Raw genomic sequence first — 23,531 nt, 5'->3', positions numbered from 1 at the left:
CTTATGCAACCAGTAAATTTCATTTTGTACATTTTCTTTGCAAGTTTTGCTGACATTTAACCTCCTCCTCATATAACAATGTTCAGTTTAAATACTACAGCTTTGAATAAAAAAGTTGGTTTGAAAAACTGTGCACACGTTATTTGTAATTCAACAAAATGTGACATTATTGGTAGGGTGTGAATACTTCTACAAACCACTGTATATCTCTTATATATATATACATATACTGGAACCACTGAAATGCATAATGACATGCAGAGTGCTGGTTTTCATGAGTCATTAGCACAATACTGAGTTGCAATCTGCTAGTGCCAGAAGCACTGCATTCACAAAGAGAAAACAGATCAGTACTAAAAAGCAGGCAACTGCTGCTTTTATAGTTAGAGATTTTGAAAGCAATCTTTACTACATTAAGTCATCACAAGCCAACACAAACGGTTTTATATAGCGTATCCCCAATGTAGAAGTGGCAATATACTGTGACATGATATGCCGTACTATATACTGCTCATAGCAACGTGTTGGAAAGTCAAGATCAGGGACAAACTGATCATCATTTTGCCAAGACAAAAATAAACTACATGATCTTCTGTAATCGTTTTGCAAATCTTGTGTGAAGAAATGCTTACCACATAACAGCAAAGAGAAAAAAAATAATGCAAGGTCATGATACTTTGTCTATTAAAAAAATAAATAAAATACAAACCAGAGAAGTCCTACACAGAACAATCCCCGCGATTGTCAAAAGTACATTTTCAGGCATTTCACAACAGCTTTCCCTGAGTAAGCTGTAAGTAAGTTATGCTCCTGAGTGGCGCATCCAGTAAAGGCACTCCGCCCGGAGTGCAAGATGCGCCCTATAGCCTGGAGAGCGGTAGTATGAATCCAGGCTATGCCACTGCTGACCGTAAACAGGAGTTTCCAGGGGGCGGCGGACAATTGGCCAAGTGCTGCCTGGGCGTGGAGAGTTCAGGTCGGCTGGGGAATTCTTGGCTCACCACACACCAGCGACCCTTGTGGCTGGCTGGGCACCTGCAGGCCTGTCTGTGTGCAATTCAGAACTGTGTGGTCCTCTGACGCTGTAGATCGGCTTCTCGGCAGGCTTGCAGTACAAAAAAAATGGATGAAGGATGAGAGTGCTCATTTTTGTCTCTCCCGAGTTAGGGCCAGGGTTGCAGAGGTGAGCCAGGTTGAATAATTGGGCATTTCAAATCGGGGGTAACATAAACCACCAAACAAAGAATTTTGTTCCCCCTTTCTACCAGTAGCCATTCTCCAATTAGCGCTCAATTACCTGATTGGAGAACGGCCACACCTGTGATTGTTGGTAGAGACAGAATGAAAACCATATCTGCCAACACATACTATTTATACAAGCAGAGTTTTTTTCCTGCCACACATAGCCAAAAAGCAAAATACACATTAATAGCACACACTTAAAACTTAATTGGAATTAGTCAGATTGGCACAACTTTAGCGCAGCACAAATCTTGTTTTGTACTAAAAGTAATCTTAAGGGAAATATTTTCCCAAAAATTGTAAACATGGCCTAGATGACAATGAAACTAATTTGAACTAATTTAAAAATTGATTATGGATAATGATATTCAGACATTTACATTACAGTGTTCACATACATGTAGACATTCAAAGTTGTTAATAGCAGCTGATTTTTGCAATAGAGAGATCTACCCCTGCAAAACAGTTCTGCAGCTCTCCAGTGAAAAGCAGGGAGCAGGGTTAGATTTGGTACAGAAACATTTGTCAGCACTATTAAAACGGTAGAACTGGTATTGCAATAAATATGCAAAGTAATGTTTTCCCTTTTACGAGGCAAAGAGGTTCGAGTTAATCCACCCGCATGTTTAGCAGGTGCCTGATGCCTGCTAGGAAAAACTGCTGCCTGTCACATATGCATTCTGAGCCATGTTTGGACCACTTTCAGAAGCAAAGTTAAAATTTACTTTGTAGAAAAAGAAATTCAAAAATTACTTCACTTACAACTTGTCATTTTACCAGACGTACCAACCTGATAAATCACACATGAAACTAGCTAAGAAACATAGTTTTAATTTTAGGGGGACATTTTCTTTAGTGAGGGAGTGAGACAGAGATCGAATGATGCTTGGTGTTAGACCTCCTTCCTGACCTGTGAGGGCACTAAAAAGAAGGAACAGAGTAACCTTAAGCAAATGGCAAGACAATTTATTCTGTAGGGTAGGTGGAAGTCGGCCATTTAGGAAGGGGGCAGAGCTACGGCACCCAAACTCACTGACTTGGACAGTAGACGCCGTGGCATCTGAGGATTGAAGGAGCGGATGCGCTTGTTAACCTAGGGGTCATAGGCGAGGGTATAAATACGGGGGCGTAGCTACAGTGATCTGTTCCTTTGTAGATGGTTAGTAAACAAACCTAGGAGGAGCCCGTAAACTGTGAAATAGAAGCTGTGAGTGTTCTGTGTATTCGTCTGTCTCGTAACACTGTTTGTTTTGTGTTGTTTGTCTTTAAAGAATACTCGCACGATCCAGAGCTGTAGCCACAGGCCAGCATTAACCCAGACATCAACACTCATTTTTCACTTTGCACCACGAGCACTTAATTCATGCACTGTAGGAACTGTGTCTGTGTTTGAGTTTGTGTGGGTGAGGAAAGATGGGACTTTTTGGTTGCGGGTCAAACCTGTGCGATTACAAACAGGAGTGATACATGCTTCTGTACCACTTTCATCATTGTTATTGTTTACAGGTTTTGCCATAAGACTCTAGACACTGTAATCAATAATAAACCCTTGCACATGTAAATCTTTCCGTCTGTGTGATTAATCCGCTCTGCACTGCACTCACCTGCATGTATACACCACTTTGCCACAGGGAGTCAAATGTTTTTTATTTAGAATTCAACACAACCATAGTATTTGTATGCATGCCAACAGTTTACTGACCTTGTGTTTCTGTAGAGCAAAAAAAAAATGCAAACACATTTAGTATTCAGTCAGTAAGAATGATGTCTTTTGAAATTACCTTATTAAAAAAACTGACAGAAAGAAGGTATTCCTGCATTACACAAGTCACTTTTTGCAGCTGTTGTGCAGATTCTTCTTTCCTTTCATTTCTGAACTTTGCCAGGGCCTTCCTATAATCAAACTCCTTCCAGTGAGGCCCCTCCACTCTTATGACAATGAGGGTATTTAGTCTGTTGCTGAGGGCTGTCTTCAACACATTTACATTTCCAAATTACATTATAAACCCCATTATAAAAATTAAGTACAACAAATAAAAACAAAGATATAAAGTAAAAAATGTGTTTATCTTTTTATATGCTGCAAAAGGATAAATATTAAAATGACCACACAGCTTGTATTGTTAATATGTGAAGTAACGTCATTAGAAAAATAATTAGCGTTAGCTAAAATAAATAAAATGACACTCGTCATAGCTTGAAAAATGACATACTGACGTGAGTTAGTCATATGATTTATAATTAAGCACATTTTTGTAGAATGTGTAGAACATATAAAAGTAAAGTGAAGTTTAAAAAATGTAGCTGCCTAATCACCCAGTGCCTAATCACTTTGTATGTTTCAGTGCAAATTCACTCCAATAGAATGGGTGCAATCACATGACCTACAGCAATGGTACGAAAAGCAGCACTTCAGCCTTAGTGTTATATCTAGTCACAAAAACCTTTGAAGTGCTTTTTATGAGTGTGCAGCATCTTAAATGCTTTTATAAAAACATGATATAAACTTATTCCTGCTTTTTTAATTTAATGTTTTATTCCCTTGAATGAAAATCTACATGCACTAAATGCATTTTTATTGGAGTTGTCTTAGTGTTGTATCAATAGATAAAAACCTAATTATAAAACTTAAAAAATCTACTAATAATGTATTTATTTTAAATGTATTTTAGTGGTATATTTTATATCAATAGTGTTGTATTTGACATTGCAAAACAAGTCATGAATCAAGTCATGAATCAACACATTCTCAGTGCAATAAAGGATGACCTTAATGACAGGATGTGACATTAAGATAATGAGTTCTGGTTGTAAATCTCCCTACCGACCTGTGAGGGCGCTAAGTAGCAAAAGGGTCAGTCTTTAGACGGGCTGGCCTGACAGTTCATTTCCTGGGTCGGGACGTCGTCAGTCTGGAAGAAGGCGAGACTCCGTTGCAGGAACGTACTGACCCGGAAGGTAAACGAGGTAGCAGCTGCAGGCAATAGAGGCAGCTGCAATCATTTACCAAGGGGTCATGCGTGATAGCATAAAGGTGCTGGAGAATCGTAAATCTTTTCCTTTGCTTGGGTTTTGACCATAACCTGAAATGACTGTGACAGCAGCAGTAATGACTGCTTAAAATAAAGGAGAACTAAATAAAAGAATATTCGTGAGTGGTTTGTTTGTTTGTTTTGTCTGTTAGTAACTGTCTGTGTTTGTAAACCACCAGACAGCTAAAATGTATCTGGAGCTGTCACCTCGGGACAGCACAAGCCGGATCAGCACTGCAACACAGTCACCAAATAACCTGTTTATCACCCCCCGTGAGCACAACTGCACACACCCAGGACTGGTGACCGTGTCCAGTATTATTGTGGGGTGGATAATTGGTGTTTATTGTTTGGACCGTAACCTGTTTTGTCTCCTCTGTTGTTTGGGGTCAACTGTTTGGTTACCAGACCTGGATTAAAATTAATAAACACACTTTCCAAACTGGATTACAATCTTCTGTTATTACTCCTGCACTGCATCACCTCTGCACCTGTTCACAATCACCAGCCACTTTGCCACACAGGGCAAGACAGCTGATCATAGCATTGATTTGCACTTCATTAAGTAACATAGTGTATTTAGCCATCTTTCAAACTAAGAATATTTTAGGGATAAAAAAAAATGGACTAGGTTTTGTTTGTCAGGATAATCAAAGGATGAGACAAGAGTTATTCAGCCTTGTATTAGAGCAGCATTGATTTCTGAATGAGGATGGCTATTTGGCTCTAACATCCTTTATTATTTCATAACTAAACCTAACCCTGTTTCTCAATTTAACAAGAGGACATTCACACTTGCACCATTGTGTGCAATGCCAGTGGTCTACTTCAGTTGACTGATAAAACCATTCGACAGCGACCAAGTTAACTATAATCTTCACTTAGATAACATGGTCTTAATATATACCAATGACGTAAGATTGAAATAATATTTATATTAGATGCTTGCTGACTAACTACATAAATGAATACTTACTACTTGTATACTTCACAGTCAACCTAGGTTATGTGATCTATTTTTCAGTTCTCCATGAAAAATATATCACTGCTATGCTCAACAACCATGACAATGTATAATTAAAGGTGCAAGAGACAGTTACTGTACTGTACATTTTAAAAGCTGCAGTGCCCCTCTATCATGTTCAATACTGCACTAAAATCTAATGTATGGGTGACTGAGTTGACTACATGATTTCCTAGTGTCCTTTCATATATTGTGGGAAACAGGCTTTCTGTTTTTTTGGGGTTTTTTTACATTCCCAGGGCTGTAGGTATTAAGGTTTTATTTTTTGTGTGTATTGAGCTTTCCACCTTCTAATTGTGTCTTTATTCATGTCCATTTTCATAAGCAATTAATTTCATATGCAGAACAGCATTTATAAATGCAACTGCGCATTTGCTCAAATTGACTTAAACTGGACGCATACCCATTCATCGGTTCATCCGTTTTGCATGTAGGTTAATAATATACTTTTTCAGGGCGTAACTTCAAGAATGTTTTGTGACAGGCATTTTTAAAATTATTTTACAAGTAAGGCCATGTGATGCTTGTTCTTAGTAATTACTTACATGACGATGAAGAAAAAAAAAAGCTAGGTTTATTATATTAAATTAAATATAGCTGGTGCACCAGTACCTGTAGAGTTATCAACATTGATATACAATTGCAACTATAACATAATCAATGGAGGGCTTTTGTTGTCAAGGAGGCATTCCCCTCTGTTTCATCCAATGTTAAATTTAGCGGAGTTTTTTATTATTATTTACTGTAACTAAAAAAGGATTTTATCCAACTATTTTCCCAGATCATTTGTTTGCTTGAAAAAAATAATACATTGTTTTTATTTTTCACATTTTAAGAAATAAATCGAAACACCCCATTGTTTCTATTGATTTGACTTGTTGTGAATGTGAAATCAAACAACTAACTGAAAATCTTGGAAAATTGTCAAAATAGACAAATGTAATTGATAACTTTCATAAGCCATATGTGCACATATAAAATAGTAAGAGTAAAGGAACACATAGCCATAAATGGTAAAACCCATCCAAGTTGCTCAAGATGTTTGAGGTTTGTATGCAGGCAGGTATATAAATGATATAAATGACAAGTCTTGAGGTGTTCTAACACATTTGCACCCTGCTGTATGTATTTCCTATGCAGACACCAGCAAAGACACATAATGGAATGGGTCACAGCAACACAGAAGGTCCTTCATTAAAAATGAGGGAGGCATGACAAAGTCATGGTTGAGATATACAGTACAGGCACTTACCCATACAGCCCATCTCACAAAGTCTGCTAGATATGTATACCTTTATATTTTACAGCATATATTTTACTTTCTTTTAAAATGGGTGTCTATTACAGGACAAAAACTAAAAAAATTTGCTTGGGACATTATTCCTATTTTAGGAACTGGGTGACATTATTCTGACTGATTCTTTTATTAGGGGATGCATAGGGGAGTCACTGGCTCAGACTGGATTGAATTAGGTCAGGAAAAGCTCTCAGTCAGTACTGTCATGCAGCCAGTTGTCTAGTAGAATTGAAACAAGCCTTTACTTCATCAAATTTCATGCTGGAATGTTACATAAAGTCCCTTTCTACACTAAAATACACCCCTCCCCCAGACTGCAGAAAGAGCTACCAGGTATTTCAACAATAGATACCAACAGTATCCTTTTTTTAAGTCTATATTGGCTCGTTCCTAGTTTCCTTGATTGAAATGTTGACTTGCAGAATGAGTTGAGAAAAACTCAGTCTTAATGATTGTGGATTCCAGAAGTAAACACAGTGATCCGACGAAACAGATCATAGCTATATCATATCTATCAATATAATTTCCTATACAACCGCATATAACTACAGTATGAACAGACGGACATTTTTCGATTGATCTTCTTATTTACCAGAATTTTACTTTGACCCACATTTAGCCAATTTTTCCTTTTTAATTCACTTCCTGTGTTACTCATAAGTGCTAAGTTCATCAAAATAAACCAAGATTTGTCTGACCAGTCTCACATTCGCAACACAATGTAGACTGAGAGTAACATCGGTTACAATTACACACAAAGAGACTGACATCTGATTTCTTCCTTCCTTGCACCTGAACCGAGTCAACATTAAACTGTCTGAGACAACACTCTTATATCAGCTCCATTTAGTTAGACAATTTGCATTTATTGTAAAGTGTATAACTATAACCACTTAAATACAAGTTTTGCTGGTATTGGGTTACATATGAGAGAGACCAGCTTTGAAGCACACATGCTGCTCCAATCTTATATTTTAACAGTTCGCTCAGGTAACACAATCTTTGCAACAAAAAGGAGTTCATTTGACACTGCAATGTGTAATTATATAGGCCTGTAGTGAAATTTAATTTGATTCATCATAGTGCCAGCTGTGAAGTTAAGACCCTCATTCATCGCTGGGGGTGTTTGTTTCACAGCCCTCAAAATGGTGACCATGAGGTCTGAATCACACCAACTGCAAAGATGACTCTTCCATGAGACCCCGCCTGTTTAACTGGAATAAAAGAGAGTCACATATAATGTTTTATCCCACATTGCTTAAGCACACCTAAATTACAACGCTACATGAAAATAAACAGGTTCACACAGGTTAATCTAAACTGTTTGTGAACACAGGTAAAATAAATAAAAAGAAAAGGGCCGCTGTCTAATGTGTCTATTCTCAGTCTCTCACTTGCTCTCCGCTTCACAGCGCTGTTTCAAAATGATTATGCCAGAGAATATGTTCTTGTGTGAGCATATATTTATATTAAACATTTTACTTCATATAAAGCTGCAGAGTTAAAATAGGCAGTGCTAATCACAGGTATGTCAAACTGTATAACAGAGCAAGTGTAATAAAACAGCTCTTTAAAAAAAAACTAGTCTGCCAAGGCTGTCGTTAGTTTAGACTTGACTAGAGAGAGTTCAATAACTCCTAGTTATTTGCTGTCATTCACTCTTATGAATAGCAGGTTGACACTCAGGACCGACGAAAACTTTATTCTAGTGAGGTAATCGTTAACCTTTCTCTCAGTTAGTTAAAAACATGCCTTTATAGACGAAATTCGCTGGGGCTTAACAACGCATCTGAATTATCTGTCATGAATAGCAACTGCCGTTAAGTAGTTCACATACCCTGAATCTTAATTACTCACTGTTTGTCTAATTCATACATTATTTTGTTTCAAAAGACATGGAATTGGTTAATATAAACCCTATTGGCTATTTAAGAAAAGACTGGTTTTGATTCAAGAAGGCTATTATGTTAAAACTATGGAATTTCCATAATTATCATTGGGGTTCACAAACTTTTTCTCGGCACTGTATGTATATATATATATATATATATATATATATATATATATATATATATATATATATATATATATATCGTATTACTTCAATTTGGCGCTGCAGCATTTATTTTAAATTGATCAAAATGACTGCGGCCCTTAAATGAGAGTGGCGATTATACGTTTATAACACTATGCTTTACAAACACTGCAATATTGTATTACATGATTTAAGGCATTTTAGAAGCGGTGCCGTGAGAGGCTCCGACCTGCAGCACCATACTCTTGTGTGTTTTGGAGGCTTGAATATAGTACATTAACTGACAGTTAGCCAATTAGGTGAGAATTGGGAGGTCAGGGGAGTACTGTACCAGCGAATCAGGAGTATGTATTGGTTGCTATAGGGTGGGACAAGAGGAGGAGAGAGAACGGTAGCTGAGTGTGATGCAGTTGTTTTTCATAAGAAAAAATATTACCTCTGAATGTCGGTTTGATTTCTGTTAAAACTAAAATATATCCTACTCTGTTATTTTTTTTCACTGTAATTTACCATCTTGTTTGTAATTTCTCTGTAAAAAAAAAAAAACTAAACTAAATCTTCTCATAGATAGTAAGCAAGTTTTTTTGTTTGTTTTTTGTATATATATAATTGTACAGGACTGTTTATCCCCTGCTGTGTTTGCACTGAACTCTGCTGGGGAAAAAAGGGATGTGAAGGACTGCTGTGCTGTAAGTAGATCATCTTGGGTTGTCTGTCAGGACTGTACCATAAAATACAATGTGCTTACTAAGGTGTGTGTGCATTAGTTTGTATTAGAGGCTGGATTGAAGCTTGAAAAAAAAAACCTTTATTTTTCTTTATTGAGAACGGCATTTATTTGAGGGCGGGGTGTCTTTTAAAAATCTGATATCTGAGTGAGGCGTTAATTTGAGGGCGGCATTAATTCGAAGTAATACAGTATATGGTTAATCAGGATATGCACATTTCAGCATTACAAGTGCCAATTAAATCATGTAAAAGTTACTAAAGGGCTTCTACATTCACAGCATTTTAAAAGTCAGAGTACAGCAACGGCATATATATATATATATATATATATATATATATATATATATATATATATATATATATATATATATATATATATATACACACACACACACACACAAATACATATACACTGTATAAGCTTCCTTTGCCAGTCACTATCTGTACTCCAAAGTTCATGGTATTTTTTATTTATTTTTCCATAGTTATTTCTTGATTTAGGAAAACTGCTGTATGATATTTTTATTTGCAATATTACTGGTTTTTTTAATGAGTAGAGTAAGATCGATGGGAACTGACACAGTTTCTACATGTCAACTGACTTGGAATTCTTCAGTAGCCAAGATGCTCTGACTAATCAACCAGCTTTCAGTGTGAAGAGTACTTGTCCAAAATAGCATGATACAGTTTTGATATGTCAGCTTACAGTTTAGCAAGCAGCTACCAGCGCAATCAAGAATAAGCCACAGGAAATAGATACGAATTTGAGTCTAGATTTAAACACCATAATGTAATGATTCCAGAACAGATCTTAGCACAGCATTCTACATATTAGAGGCATATAAAAACATGAATTATAAAGGTCTCTGGGAGTCAAAAAACATACAAATGTGAACTACTGCTAACATGCCATTTTACATGCATTTGAATTCCATGCATATTTTGTTGGATTTGAGAAATGCATAGTTTTGATCCCATTACATAAAACAGAGAGCATACATTTAGGCATTCCCCCAGCAGTCAGTGTGACTGGGAGGAAATAGTTATGGTTTAGTTCAGCTGTCAAGGACCTTAATAACCAACTGTGCAGGGTTATCAAGGAAGTCATTAACAAATATTGTCAAGCTGATTTTGTTCCAAGGAGTAAAGTAACGATGACTAATTGTTTTAAATGACACTTTTATTTTTATTTTCACACACCAAGCCTATGTCTTTGCTCTATCAGTATACAAAAAAACTGCAAAAAATACCACAGGTATATCATTATAATGCTTAGCAGTACCATTAGTAGACCGTAGCACAAATTTGGAGCATTGTATTAAAAATAATAGTAATATGATAGCATGCAATGTGTTACCAAAGTATGTTATCATGAAAATAGAATGGTATAATGAAAAATATATTGAAACAACTATAGATTGTTGTTATCTGTATCTTCATACACAGTTCCATACAAAAATGATATTCCGGTTCTTCCCAAGTCATTATTTTCCGCTCGCTTCATGCACATTCTAAGACTCTAATATAACAGTTTCTAAAAGAGGAAGAAATACAAAAAGGAAGAGGTAGAAATTCACTTGCTGACATGTACCTAAACAAAACTGGGGGAACTTTAATTAAAATGAAAGTTAGTTTCATTCTACCCACTGGTCATACTAATGCATTAAATATCACCCATACTGGTTTCTAGCACACACTGTGAGTCCCCATACTGTAATGTCTAACTGTGATTTTACTTACGATTACAGGAAGTTCTAGAAGAGAGGCAATAAGAAATTGTCTTGTATATTTACACAGCGTGGTTAATAAATGAACCCCTCACTTGAACGGTGCCTGAAGCTCCATATTTAAGATATAGATCAGATTCAGACTGCCTGTGTCGGTGTGATTTACTCTTATCTCAATGATACAGTGAAATCATTTCCAGGAAATGTCTGATTTACCTGAGGCTTCATAAGTAAAAAAAAAAAAGCCTCAGCAGCCTTGACTGGTCGAATACAGAAGCCAAACTATAATTCAAACCTGGCTAGATGTAGATAGTTTTTAGTGGACAAAGAAACACCCCTTTGATAGATTTGAAACATGGGCAGGAAATGTTATCAGGCTTCCTGTCAGCCCATCAAACATTTTTGTCTTCTACATCAGTTCATGAAAAGCCTACTAATCAGACCATCTTGAAGAGGTGACACAGCATGGCATATAACCCCTGCTGTGATAAATATTTTAAAATGCCTTCTTTACACATCATCTTTGATTTTTAATTTACAAGTCTCTTGTACAGGTTTATTTACAGGGAGATAACAAGGGTTGCCACATTTAGATTGTGTAAAAAAAAAAAAAAAAACTTGACAGATGGTAACTGGGTAAGGTTAAAGGCTATTTTAAATCATCTTCAGTCACTCATCAGTAGGCAGCAGTAGGCCTCACCTTCCATGACTTCTACAGCAGTTGTATGGAGGAAGGCACAAGAAAAGAAAAGGCTGAATTCCTGGCCAGGTGGCACACAAAGGAAGGCCTCTTGGTCTTGCACATTCTGTTTTTTTAGAATGTTCAATTCCGTTCTCCCATCTCAGCAACTCCCCACCGCTCAGGAAAACTGAAGGTCAGTGGATTTCAATCCCACCACCAAGGCAATTCCCTTTTTTAACCTGGGTGATTGAGAGCACATGACTGTGCGTTTCTGGTCCAGGAAGGACAAAGACGGGGCTTGAAATGAACTTTTCCAGGAACTAGCCACCATGGCTAGTGGATGGAAAAATCCACTGGCCACACAGACATTTTACTGGCCAACATTTTTCCGGCGGGTGACAATGACAGAAGAAAATGCAAAAACAAGCAACATTTATGAGCCATCTGAACAGGGTCTGAAACAATCTGCCTCATGAGTGAAGCTATAGCTTCTGAGATGGGCATCTGTCCTCTCCAAACACTGCATGCCCGCAAACTGCTCAGTCAGCAGCCCTTTCTGGCAGAATCATACATATACTAGCTCCTCTTGCTCCTCTTCTATGACAGCGCTATCGGTTGAACCATCTGACATCACTGACAGGATCTTTGCACCTTTTATTTTCTCTTGCAGCTGCCTTCTTTCTACCTCAGCAACTGCTCAGTGCAGCCCTTTCTGGCAGAATCATAAATACTCTTTGCACCTTTTATTTTCTCTTGCTGCCTTCTTTCTTGTTTGTCATTCCTTGTTTGTCATTCCTATACTTCCTAGATTTAGCCCATTCTGTTCATCAACCCTATATATATTTTTTTTAATGCTATTTTCTATTGTCACACTTTCTGACTGAAGATCTGCTAAGTGTTAACTTAGTATGTTTTTTCAAGCTTTAAACAAGTCAATTCAAGATAAAATTGATTACAGTAAACAGTAAATTCACCAAAATTCATCACTAAGAATACAATTTTGTTACTGTATATTTTTAGTACATTTTACAGGCGTGTTGAAGAAACAAAAAAGAAGAATTCACGAAAATGTCACGGAAAGGTCACCAAATAATGTATGTTTAGCTACATCAACATACACAAGAGCTTTTAAACAGTACACCAAAACAATAATATAAAAACTACTGCTTTTTACTGCTGGAAAATTTAAATGTTACTTTAGAGTACAAAACTTAGTTAAAGGTCCTTTCACACCAACATAACTTTTTTTTTGTTTATAATACTGTACAATGCAGGCTTTCACTGAAACAGACTGAAATAAACTGTGTTCCTATTTCTCTGTGCTTGTCTAGCGTAAATATATATATATATATATATATATATTATATATATATATATATATATATATATATATATATATATATATATATATATACATACACACACACACAAAAAAGCATTGAATTTTTTATTCAATAATAAGAACGGTATGTTTAAAATGGTTGTTTCTGAATAGCCTACAGAGCACTGCCCCTTTAAACATAAAAACAACAAAAAAGTTGAAAGTTCAAATCACACAGACAGCAACGTGTCCAAGAAACGGGGCATCACAAAGTGACCATTCTCACTGTAAGACCTTTCCATGAAGGGTTAACTTATGAGTTAATTAAATTATATCTGTGCGGCAGGGCTGAGGTCCTGTGTATGGAAAACATGTATTTTGTATTTTGATTTTGTTAAATATGGCAGGGCTGGGGTAAGACTCCTCTCCCTGGTAAAAATGTGTGGAATGAGGCCAAGAGCTAATTGATTTATTTATTAACAATTAGCCCTGGCCATGTGCTATTAAGAGCTGGAACGCCAGTTTTATAGGCAGGGATACAAATGGTCTGGACAAGATGAATTGGCTGTAGACACTATATGGCTGTGTGGAAGCAGAGAAACCAACCACTGAGGGTCACCATGTGTACACCTGGATCCATTCTATTGAGTATTTAGTATTGAGGAAAAAGGGATTTCGTTTCAGGGATACCTATCCCACAACAGTTTAGAGAGGATGCATCAGGGAGACTGTTACTGGGACGGGACCCCCTTTCTAGCGAACAGCGCTCAGCCATTATTTTCTAGAAACTTAATTTTCTTAGTTTTGTTTTATAAAAGTTTTTGGTTTGCCGGTTGCCATTTCTGGTACCCTGGTGGTGGCCACACTACACTCCAATGAAACTACAATTGTGTAAATAACTGTAAATAAATGTTGGATGCCAGTGTGTCTCTCACCTTTCTAAGCAGATACCTGCCCCCTCTGTTTTACTCAATATGCATAATTACATTTTGCTATGGTTTTACTATGGCACACTTTTATAAGGGAAATAGGGTTTGATAATAACTGTCTAAACTGGTGTTAAAAAAGCCAACATCTGTCTTGAACAGTTTTTAATTTAAAATTATATTTTAAGGATTGCAAAATGTATGAGTTAAAGCTTTGTGAATAGCGTCTGGAGTTTCAGAACATGTGACCAGAACAAGTGAGCATCACACAACAAGCATGTTTCAGTTCCAGCCATTGTCAAATGTGAATGCCTGTGAAATCCTGTACATTATAACAATACAAATGATCAGCATTTTACATTAAAACGTGTTAGTACTATAAATCTAAAAGCAGCTCACAGTCTGTGATGCAAGCTGACGTGTATATTTAGTCACATGCACACTTATACTGCTGTTGAAGGTCTCTTAAGATAGCCCTGCAAAGCCTTGAGCTGCATAAGAAAGACTGATATAAAGAAAAAAGCAACAGATTACCTTAAGAGTGACATTTTTGTTCACTGAAAATTGAAAAATTTGCATATAAAAGCTATTCTTATGTTTTAAACAAAACGAACGAGTGTCGTAATTACATATGGGTGTCACTCTGCAAACCTCCCTGAATAAATACAGTAAACCCTGGAACTGCAGGCTATGGTTTGTTTGTTTATTGCCTAGCGTAGCACGAGGGAGGAGGGGTGGTGCCTGATTTCTAAACTTACTCTGTTACATATCCTATCATCCTGAAACAGTTCTCAGCTGCTATCCACTGTCTTTCCTACCAACATTCAGCTGTTCATAATACTAGGTGTCAGCTATGTGGACACCCATTACCTTTCAATGGTAAACCGAAAGATGTTTCAGTACCACTAACCATTTCTATTAAGGGTACGATGCAGTGTGGCTTGCAAACTGTTTTTATTTTGATGACCAGGAAGCAATGGTAACTGTTCCTTAACTAGTTAACTAATGTCTCAGGAAGGAACTCTAAAACATGTGCATCTTCTAAAAGTCTTATAGGAAAAGCTGGACTGTGCACCACGGAGCTCTGATTACCCTCCAAGTTAGTCCCATGGTTTAAAAGACACCGTTTTGGCTGGGGCAAGAATGCCTTGTAGCATCTTCCGCTGTGCTACTCATCATACAGGCAACTTCAATATACTGCATTCTTACCCTGGTAAATCACCATCATCATTTTAATGTCATTGAATCGTATTAAACTGGCACTGCCTCACCTTTTTAAACATGTATTTGTAATCCAAAAACAAACAAAAATAAATAAATAAATAAATAAATGAAAACCTACACGGCATATAATCTCATACCTGATCAGTAAATACATCATGAGAATTGGAGACAGTATACTCTCTAAAATAATCATTTAAGCAAGATAAGCCTACCCTAGCGATATAACCCTTGCTGAAAGAACAGGCTCTGCAGGTCGCGCTGTCTCAATTTGGTATTTTGCTGCTGTCCAAATTTTCAGCAACGTCTGAAGGTAAGAACAACGCTACCGCAACAATGAACACGTGAGGTTCAAAACGGAAGCACTGTGTTGGACGGGGGACGTGGGACGGGGGACTGGGACTGGGGGTTGTGCTGTGTGTGATTTCTTTTTAAAATAAGAAATTACCAGTAATCGGATCCCGCTAAGCAGTAAATGGCAAAATAACCCAGAATACATTTCAGTGTAGTCTTCAAACTTAACGGACTGATAAATAACAAAAAAAAAAAAAAAAAAAAAAAAAAAGAATCGGGGATGGCGGGGATGAAGGAAGCAGACTTTCCCTGTCCTGTTTACATGCCAAGCAATTCACTCTGACAGGACATTTTACTGCGTGATTTTGATCGTCGATAACAACACCTGAAAACGCCAGAGCAAATATTACTCCATGGATGCAAATAGAAAGAAAAAAAAAAACAATCTGTCGAATTATATTTTAAAAATAGAAGAAACCACTGAAATGATACAATTCTGTATTTCCCACATGCCCTGCAACGTTGATGCGTATATCTGACGGGGAAGCATAGTGCATATTGTTTTACTAATTATGGTATAGGTGCGAATTATTCACATATTTGAACAATACACTTCTTATATGAATAAATAAATAAACAAATACTGGTAGTCAATCAAATGTCTGCCACTTTTAACATCTAACGGTGTACCTGAAAGTATCTGAAATAGGACAACATTTAACCTGGAAATGACTTTTATAAGTCCCTCCCTCTACCTAAGGTATAGCATTGCAAAGTCCAGATAGATTCTCTGGTATTCACATACTACACAACTCAACGGTTAAATGTATCGCTGAAAAAAGCCATCCATTCCTATGGGCTTTATGGCGAGTGGGATCAAGCATTTTTGCCCTCCCCTTACGTTGACCTTGCTAGAAAACAAGGAGGTGTTTTAAACAGGGCCATCTTTAACAAATGCGGATTAATTTTTAATCAGTGTTGTGTTTGTGACTTCAAAATAAAAACCGCAATGTATTATTATTGTTAATCTAATTTCTTCTGATAGCGATACCACTGATGGGTGTAATTACATTTGTCCTGTGACTTGGTGTTCAAAATTATTTCATGCTGGAATAACAAACTAGCCTCTTCTAATGAGAGAAGGTGGCTGGTTCCGGATTCAATTCAGCCAACTAACAGAGCCTGGCCATCCCAACAAGGTTTTTGTTTGTTTGTTTGTTTTAAAGCAACAAGGATATTACACCTTTTTGATGGGACACTCTTTAGGGTATCATTTTTACGCTCTGAATATAAATATCCATATTTATTAACGGGTGCTGCAAGTTTACTGAATAACAATGTGTTCCTCAGGGCATCTTTTCAGCAGGGCAGCACTAGATAACATTGCACTCCGTCATTGGATCACACTGCAATTTGCTGCTGCAGCAAAGTGATTCATTAAACAAGGGAATAAACAAAATGCTAAAATAAACATATGTAAATATGTAGAACAATGTCATTCAGTATGCGCATGTATGTATTATTAATACTGTGCATTGTTATGTATTACTGTTTTATACCCTGCCGCTGCCCGTTACACCTGCTCCTCCCAGATATCCGGAGCATCCTCTCATTTGCGCCGTGTTATCCCGGAATTTAAAAATATAATGGTGACAGTCCGCTTTGTAAGGGTGGGCTCTCGGTGTGTGTGTGTGTGATATGATATATATAATATATATATAATATATTATATATATATAGTCATATATATATTATATATATATGTAAGTGCCCGCGTACCTTTTCCTGCGCTCTGCTGATCCTTTTCTGGACATTTTTTGCAAAGACGCCCGTTTTGATCTCGGCCATGGCTGCCGGTGCTGAAGTGAACTGAGCACAGCTCGAGTACCCGGAGAACCTGTGATGGACAAAGCAAACGGGAGGGAAGAAGGGGTGGGGGCCCTCTTAAAGGAACAGTATTTTACAGTATGTAACACGTAACGTGGTCATGTTTTATGTAATTCCAAAAAGACAGAATGAGCCCGTTTGGAAACTGCTACATTTTTTATTGTGTTAGGTTTGTAATTTGTTTCTTTTAAAATAACCTATGGGAGGAGTTGTCAAAACCACGTGGGTATGACGTGTCGAGCACTTGCCACATTGTGTGTGCATCGGCACTTTATGTTTTTAAGTATGGCTACAGTTATGCTTTATTAATACCAATTGCAAGTTAACTACTTTTATGTTGGTATTTTTATAAGCTGCTCTTGATATGCTAAAAAGTAAATATAAATAAATAAATCGTTTACTGAAGCTGATCTGACCTGTAAGGCTCTTTACCTCCGTTTCCACTCATCTGAAGAAGAGACCTTTGTGGTCTCAAAAGCAAGTATATTTTATATACTGTACATATTCAGGTGAGCCTATTAAACGTTCTTTTTTACGTTCTTAACAATAACACTTTTTATTACCTATCCAAAGGAAATGAGAAACGTGCTGTTTGTTAAATTAGTTTTACTTTATAATAATATCTTCATATAGCACCTTTCACAGTGGACCACAATCATACAGGGCTTAACAGAGGTAGGCTGTTAACTGTGCATTACTTGCAGAGTCACTTACAATAGGACATTGATTTAACATCTCATCCGCAGTATGGAGCACAAGGAGGTTAAGGGACTTGCTCCATGCCAATACAGTGAGTCAGTCAGTGGCAGGGTGGGATTTGAACCAGTGGCATTCTGTTTACAAGCCCTAGACTTTAACCACCAGACCACACATAGCCTGTGATTGTTGAAAAAGTGAATGCCGCTTTTCCAAGAAATCATAATGTGTAATGAACTACAACCGTTTATCATGTGATTGTTATTCACTTAAAAAAATATATTAATCCCAAAACCAATATCTATTTCAGGTGTTACAACTAGTCTATAGACCCAACACAACTGTACACTTCAATTAGGTCTCTAGCTAATAGAAACTACAAAAACACTTCTAATAAACAACCGTTTGTTATGCAGGTTTGGTATCTTTTCTCCAGCACTGCGACAATATTTACTGCAAGCTGTCTCCAGATAAAAAAAATTAGAAGCAACTGATGAATGTCCCCTAAAGTGAGAGACAAACCCCTTAATAAATAGCAGCCACGAAAAAGCCTTTCAGTAGACCCAACTGACTGGCTTCCATGTATAAGACATTTCTGCTGTGATCACATTATCAGAGTCAATCTATGCATGTTCTTTTTTAAAATCTGTAGCTATTCCCAGAATAATGGGGCACATGCAGTCATTTTTCTCTCCAGCATATTGTGATATTCCACACTGTTATCCTGTGTGAGTAATCTATGTTCACAGAAACACTGGAGCAGAAAGTGTTGTCATTTCTATATTTCCTGTAAGCATAAACAATAATATCACTGTCCCCTTCTTGTTTTTTTTTTTTTGCTGGTTATATATGGTATTGCAATTTATTATACAGAACTAAAAGAGTAAAATTATGTACAGAATGTTTTTTTCCCCCGTTTCTTCCTAGTTTCAACTCACTTCCTGTGAAGTAGATCCGTAGATTGGTTGCCACAAGGTGATTGGAAAGAAACTGAGCCACAGCAATGGACATTATTTAGTACCAGGAAGCAGCTGGTTACTTATGTGACAGAATTTTACTGCCATGACATCATTTTTGAAATATCTGCATATTCCAAGTTGAAGTGTAAATATACAGTCAAAGTGAATGACCCTTTACCTCATTTCCAATGTTGACCTTGTTTTACAGCAGAGGTGGTATAGGAAGGAGGAGTGACTTTATCAAGGTCACAGCAGTGAACCAGGAGGACTACTGGGAGCTCCTGGCTCACATTCCTTTCGTTCAATCTACCAGATTACATTGCATCCCATGCAATACAAAAGAAACAGAAACATCAGCTTGTATTGACAGTCACACTTAAAGGGTAGGTTTAAATGGGCTATATCATCATTTCCAAGCTTCTACAGTATTTTCAACTCTTTGAAATTTTTATTTCAATTTGTGTTCAATTACAATAATGTCAACGGAATTGTAATCTTGCATAGCAGATTAAAATATGGTAGTGTTCTTGAAAAAATAAGATTAGCTTTATAATACAAATGAACTATCTTCAGAGCTTTCCACAGTTTTTATTTATTTATTTTGCACAGGCTGTGATTTAATTACATTTGTAACAGTTCTGGGTGTTTCCTCCTGTCTCAGGAAAAAGTGCAAGTTACACTTGAAAAAGAGTTTAATAAATAACCCCCCCCCCCCCCCCCCCCCCCCCCCAAGAGCAATTACTAAAGTGCCCTGGGAAAATACACATACTGCTCTATATTGACTTGTATTGACAACATGGGTTTAGTAAGAGTTTCACTGTCGTTCACAATAACTAATAAAACTCAATTTGCCACTAACAGTTGTCTCTGTTTGAGCCTTGCTTGAGTTTACAGCTACAATGTTGGATCTTCTTACTCTTCCCTTTAAGCATTTGCTTGTATTACACTTTTTTTTCTTTTCAGTTTCAATGTATTCCATTCATACCTTGAGACCTTAAAATACAATCTAGCAGATCCAGCGTTCATAGTCTGTTTTCACGTTAAGGTATTGTACATTTCTAATCCAAGCTGCGGTCTATTTTTTTTATTCATCAAATAAATGTCAATGGATTAATTTGTATTTATAATTATCATTGAGAGTGTCTGTGTTATATTTTTTTTTTACTCATTTTTTGTTTTCTTTTGGGGGAAAAAATAAAACAGAACAATAGTGTCAATTTAAAGCTGAAATATGGAGGCTTTAGCATTGCTCGTCCCTCTATAAATACATAAACATAAAAAAAAAAAAAAAAAAAAAAAAAACTAGTGCCTCTTTACTTGTCAGTTGACTCCTTTTAATTAGCATATATTCCAACCCTGGAGTTATCCAACAAAGCCTAATAACCATAAACCACTGTATTGATTTAGTTTTTAAATGACCTGGAGACACTCACACACAAGTAAGTTATTCACATAAATTACACCTTCTTTCATTATCAGAATGTAAGACTGAATCAGGTTCTAACAAAAGCACTATGTAAAATAATTTTTTATTAAAAAAAATACCCATTTACACATGCAGCTTCTCAGAGGTCCTCATACACATGCTGGTGCAGTACCCACACTACAATGCACATTACCTACACCAGGTATTAGTTGAATTAATACATATAATTGAAGTTGTGGAGAATTTACCAGAGACTATTTAAGGAGTAGACCAGTAAACAGTACTGATACAAAAGTCTGAATTAATTATAACCTTGTGACTGTCAAAGTGTCAAATACTACTTTCATACAAGTTGTACAATAATAATAATAATAATAATAATAATAATAATAATAATAATAATAATAATAATAATAATCCCTTATAAACTCATGAATGATTTAGATTCAGATAGCTCTGAAATTCATAGCGTTTGATTTACTGTACTAAGCAGACCTGGGCCTCAATTAAATCAAAATGATGGCAGCTCTATAGCCAATTATACTGTGGCTATGGTGCCACCATATACTTTGATTTAGTTCATGCCATCATAAGAGAAAACCCCCAGTAAAAGCTCACAAGAAATGGTCTATATTAAAACGGTAAATTAAGCCACTGCCGGTTGTTGTAAATATGGTAAGGTTAAAAGAAAATAACAGCTCACAGCTCTTTGTCATGAAAACAAATTCTATCACCATAAAGATTTTCAAATGAAATCGTACCTTACAGTCAATCTTTTTCAGGTATTTAAAATGTAAATAACATATACAATACATAACAGTATTTTGGAGCTCCTTTCTTATGTTATGTAGTGGAAGTTGTTAATGACTCAATGACACTATAGGCATTATGCATTGTTAATTCACATTCACAGCCAATCAGTAAAGCTTGTTATAGTGGACATAATCCCCTGTCTATTTCTCCAGACTATAATTAACATCTATGTATATTTATGCTGGCAATAGCTGTTTATTTACTCATGGTAACTTGAGGATTCACTGTGTTTGTTTGCAGTGTGAAATGCTCTAACTTAATCTATATCTTAATCCTTCTCATAAACCTCCCAGGTCTGCAGTTCATTAGACCCCAGGCAATTACAAATCTCTACCTGGAACAGTATGTACAATATCATTTGCAATAAAATTACTTAAAAGCAAAGAGTTTTGAAATAACATTTTATACATTATCCGCAATACCAGTGGGCTGCGAAGCTGAAGATTGTAGGCTCAAGTTCAGACTTTATCGCTTTATGCAACTCTGTATACTCAGGTGTTAAAAGGTGTAATAACAAAGTTTTAATTATTTTGTTTTGTGGTTGATCTTTTTTTAAATTATTTTATTCCCCAGACTCACTTCACCTTGATGATGGTCCATTTTCCCTGCTGCAAACAATAAGTTCACTTCCAGGTAATACAGTAACTGAGCCTAAAACTTCAGATTCTCCTCCTGTAGGTGTAGAGTCAGCTGAGAGCACTCTCTGGCTGAGCCAAGGTGGAAAAACAATGTGAGAATGCAAAGAATGGGAGTTGTTAAATTCTTAAATAAGTAGCTTGTGCACGCAGCCTGGTAGCCGTAACGGAACACTAAATAGAATTCTACATTTGTGAACAGGAATCTGTGAAGGGAAAACTCACCGCTAAGCTCTTGAGTTCAGTGGCTTGGAAACTTCCCTGCTATAAAAAAACTAAGCTAAAGAAGGATTCTGTGTCAGGGTGTGTAAGCCCTTTAGGAGTCGAACCTGCCACCTGCACAGAAGACAAAGCGAGTGCATTCAATACCATGACTGGCCAGCGCAGGGAAGATAGATTGAGTAAGCTTGTAGGAGTCGAGCAGCATGAATCTCATTCTGTATTGCGTAAGTAAAAATAGATAGGGCTGTCAAGCCTAACATATGTATATGCTTGAGTACTGTTCCAGAGATGGGACTCCTCTCTAGGAGGGTAGCGCACACAGTCCTTGTGAAGCAAATTTTTTTTTTGCAAGGAATTTTTGAAGGGTTTTTGTTTGTACAGTTGTGTATTACTTGTGTGAAGATGTCCCACACTAGGTGCTACCATGGCTGGAGCTGTACCCTTGTGATGAACCACTGTAAAAAATAAATATATAAATATATAATTCTGTGTTCTTTTACAGCCCCCCCCCCCCCCGAGTCTGAGCAGCTGAAATAGATGAGTTCAATAAGCTGAGTGATCTCAGGTGCACAGTTAGGTTTTAAGGCATGACAACATGTAGTGCTACTTATGTTTATTGACCAACCACACTTTTTAAAACAAATTGAATATAGTACATCATTCATATCTCTCTCTGTCTCGAGAGAGATATATATATATATATCTCTGTAATACAGAGCTATATATATATATATATATATATATCTATATATAATGTAGAAACGACAGATAGGGCTCAGAGCTAACATTACCCGCTTTCTTTGGGATTTTGCTATTAACTTACAACCGTATAATCACTAAATCATATTTTCTATTACAAGATAAAGATTATTACTGATTAATTTAGTTTTATTTGTATCTTAAGCCATATATAGAGCCAATAACATTACACAATGAGTGCATGAGCCATATCTTTGTTTCCACTCCAGCTGTAATAACAGTATGGATGCAAAACTAAGCCACGTTTAAAGAAGGCTGTATGGGTTTTATTTTTCAAATCTCCATGATTGCACTGCCAGGCCCTCTGCGTTTAGCACTGCAGATGTTGCAGAACTGAACAGAAGGAATCTGAAAAGGAAAAATAAATAAGTTATAAAAGCACCACACAAAAAATGGATCATCAAAATATCTTTCACATATTTTCAGCAATACAGTGCACATTTGAGATTGAGGTGTTGAGAAAGTCTAAAGGCATTAAACTACTATATATGATTTTCTTTGCCTTTACTCAATCTACAATGATTAGTTGTGACACATGGTTTTAACTGCACGAATGAATGTTAGTTGTTGCAGCTAAATATCTGTGCTATGGAGCTCTATGATG

The 23,531-nt window shown here is 36.6% G+C and overlaps 2 protein-coding genes across 9 annotated transcripts in view; both read right to left on the bottom strand.

Moving 5' to 3' along the window:
- The window catches only part of amph (amphiphysin), a 71,105-nt gene extending 53,564 nt beyond the window's left edge, over window positions 1-17,541 (bottom strand). For 2 of the 6 annotated variants that reach the window (XM_041244527.1, XM_041244531.1), the window contains exon 1: window positions 17,310-17,541. In XM_041244527.1, coding sequence (XP_041100461.1) covers window positions 17,310-17,378 — 69 coding nt within the window. In that variant the 5' untranslated portion in view covers window positions 17,379-17,541. The remainder of the gene's footprint in view (window positions 1-17,309) is intronic. The other 4 variants (XM_041244530.1, XM_041244528.1, XM_041244532.1 and 1 more) reach the window with 2 other exon arrangements.
- A 5,372-nt stretch (window positions 17,542-22,913) lies between these two features.
- LOC121312777 (vacuolar protein sorting-associated protein 41 homolog) overlaps window positions 22,914-23,531 on the bottom strand; it is a 67,902-nt gene continuing 67,284 nt past the window's right edge. For all 3 annotated transcript variants that reach the window (XM_041244524.1, XM_041244525.1, XM_041244526.1), the window contains exon 29: window positions 22,914-23,275. In XM_041244524.1, the coding sequence (XP_041100458.1) occupies window positions 23,201-23,275 (75 nt within the window). In that variant the 3' untranslated portion in view covers window positions 22,914-23,200. The remainder of the gene's footprint in view (window positions 23,276-23,531) is intronic.

Source organism: Polyodon spathula, chromosome 3 (genome assembly GCF_017654505.1).
Source record: "Polyodon spathula isolate WHYD16114869_AA chromosome 3, ASM1765450v1, whole genome shotgun sequence".
NCBI lineage: Eukaryota > Metazoa > Chordata > Actinopteri > Acipenseriformes > Polyodontidae > Polyodon > Polyodon spathula.
This window is presented reverse-complemented; position numbering and strand designations above follow the sequence as displayed.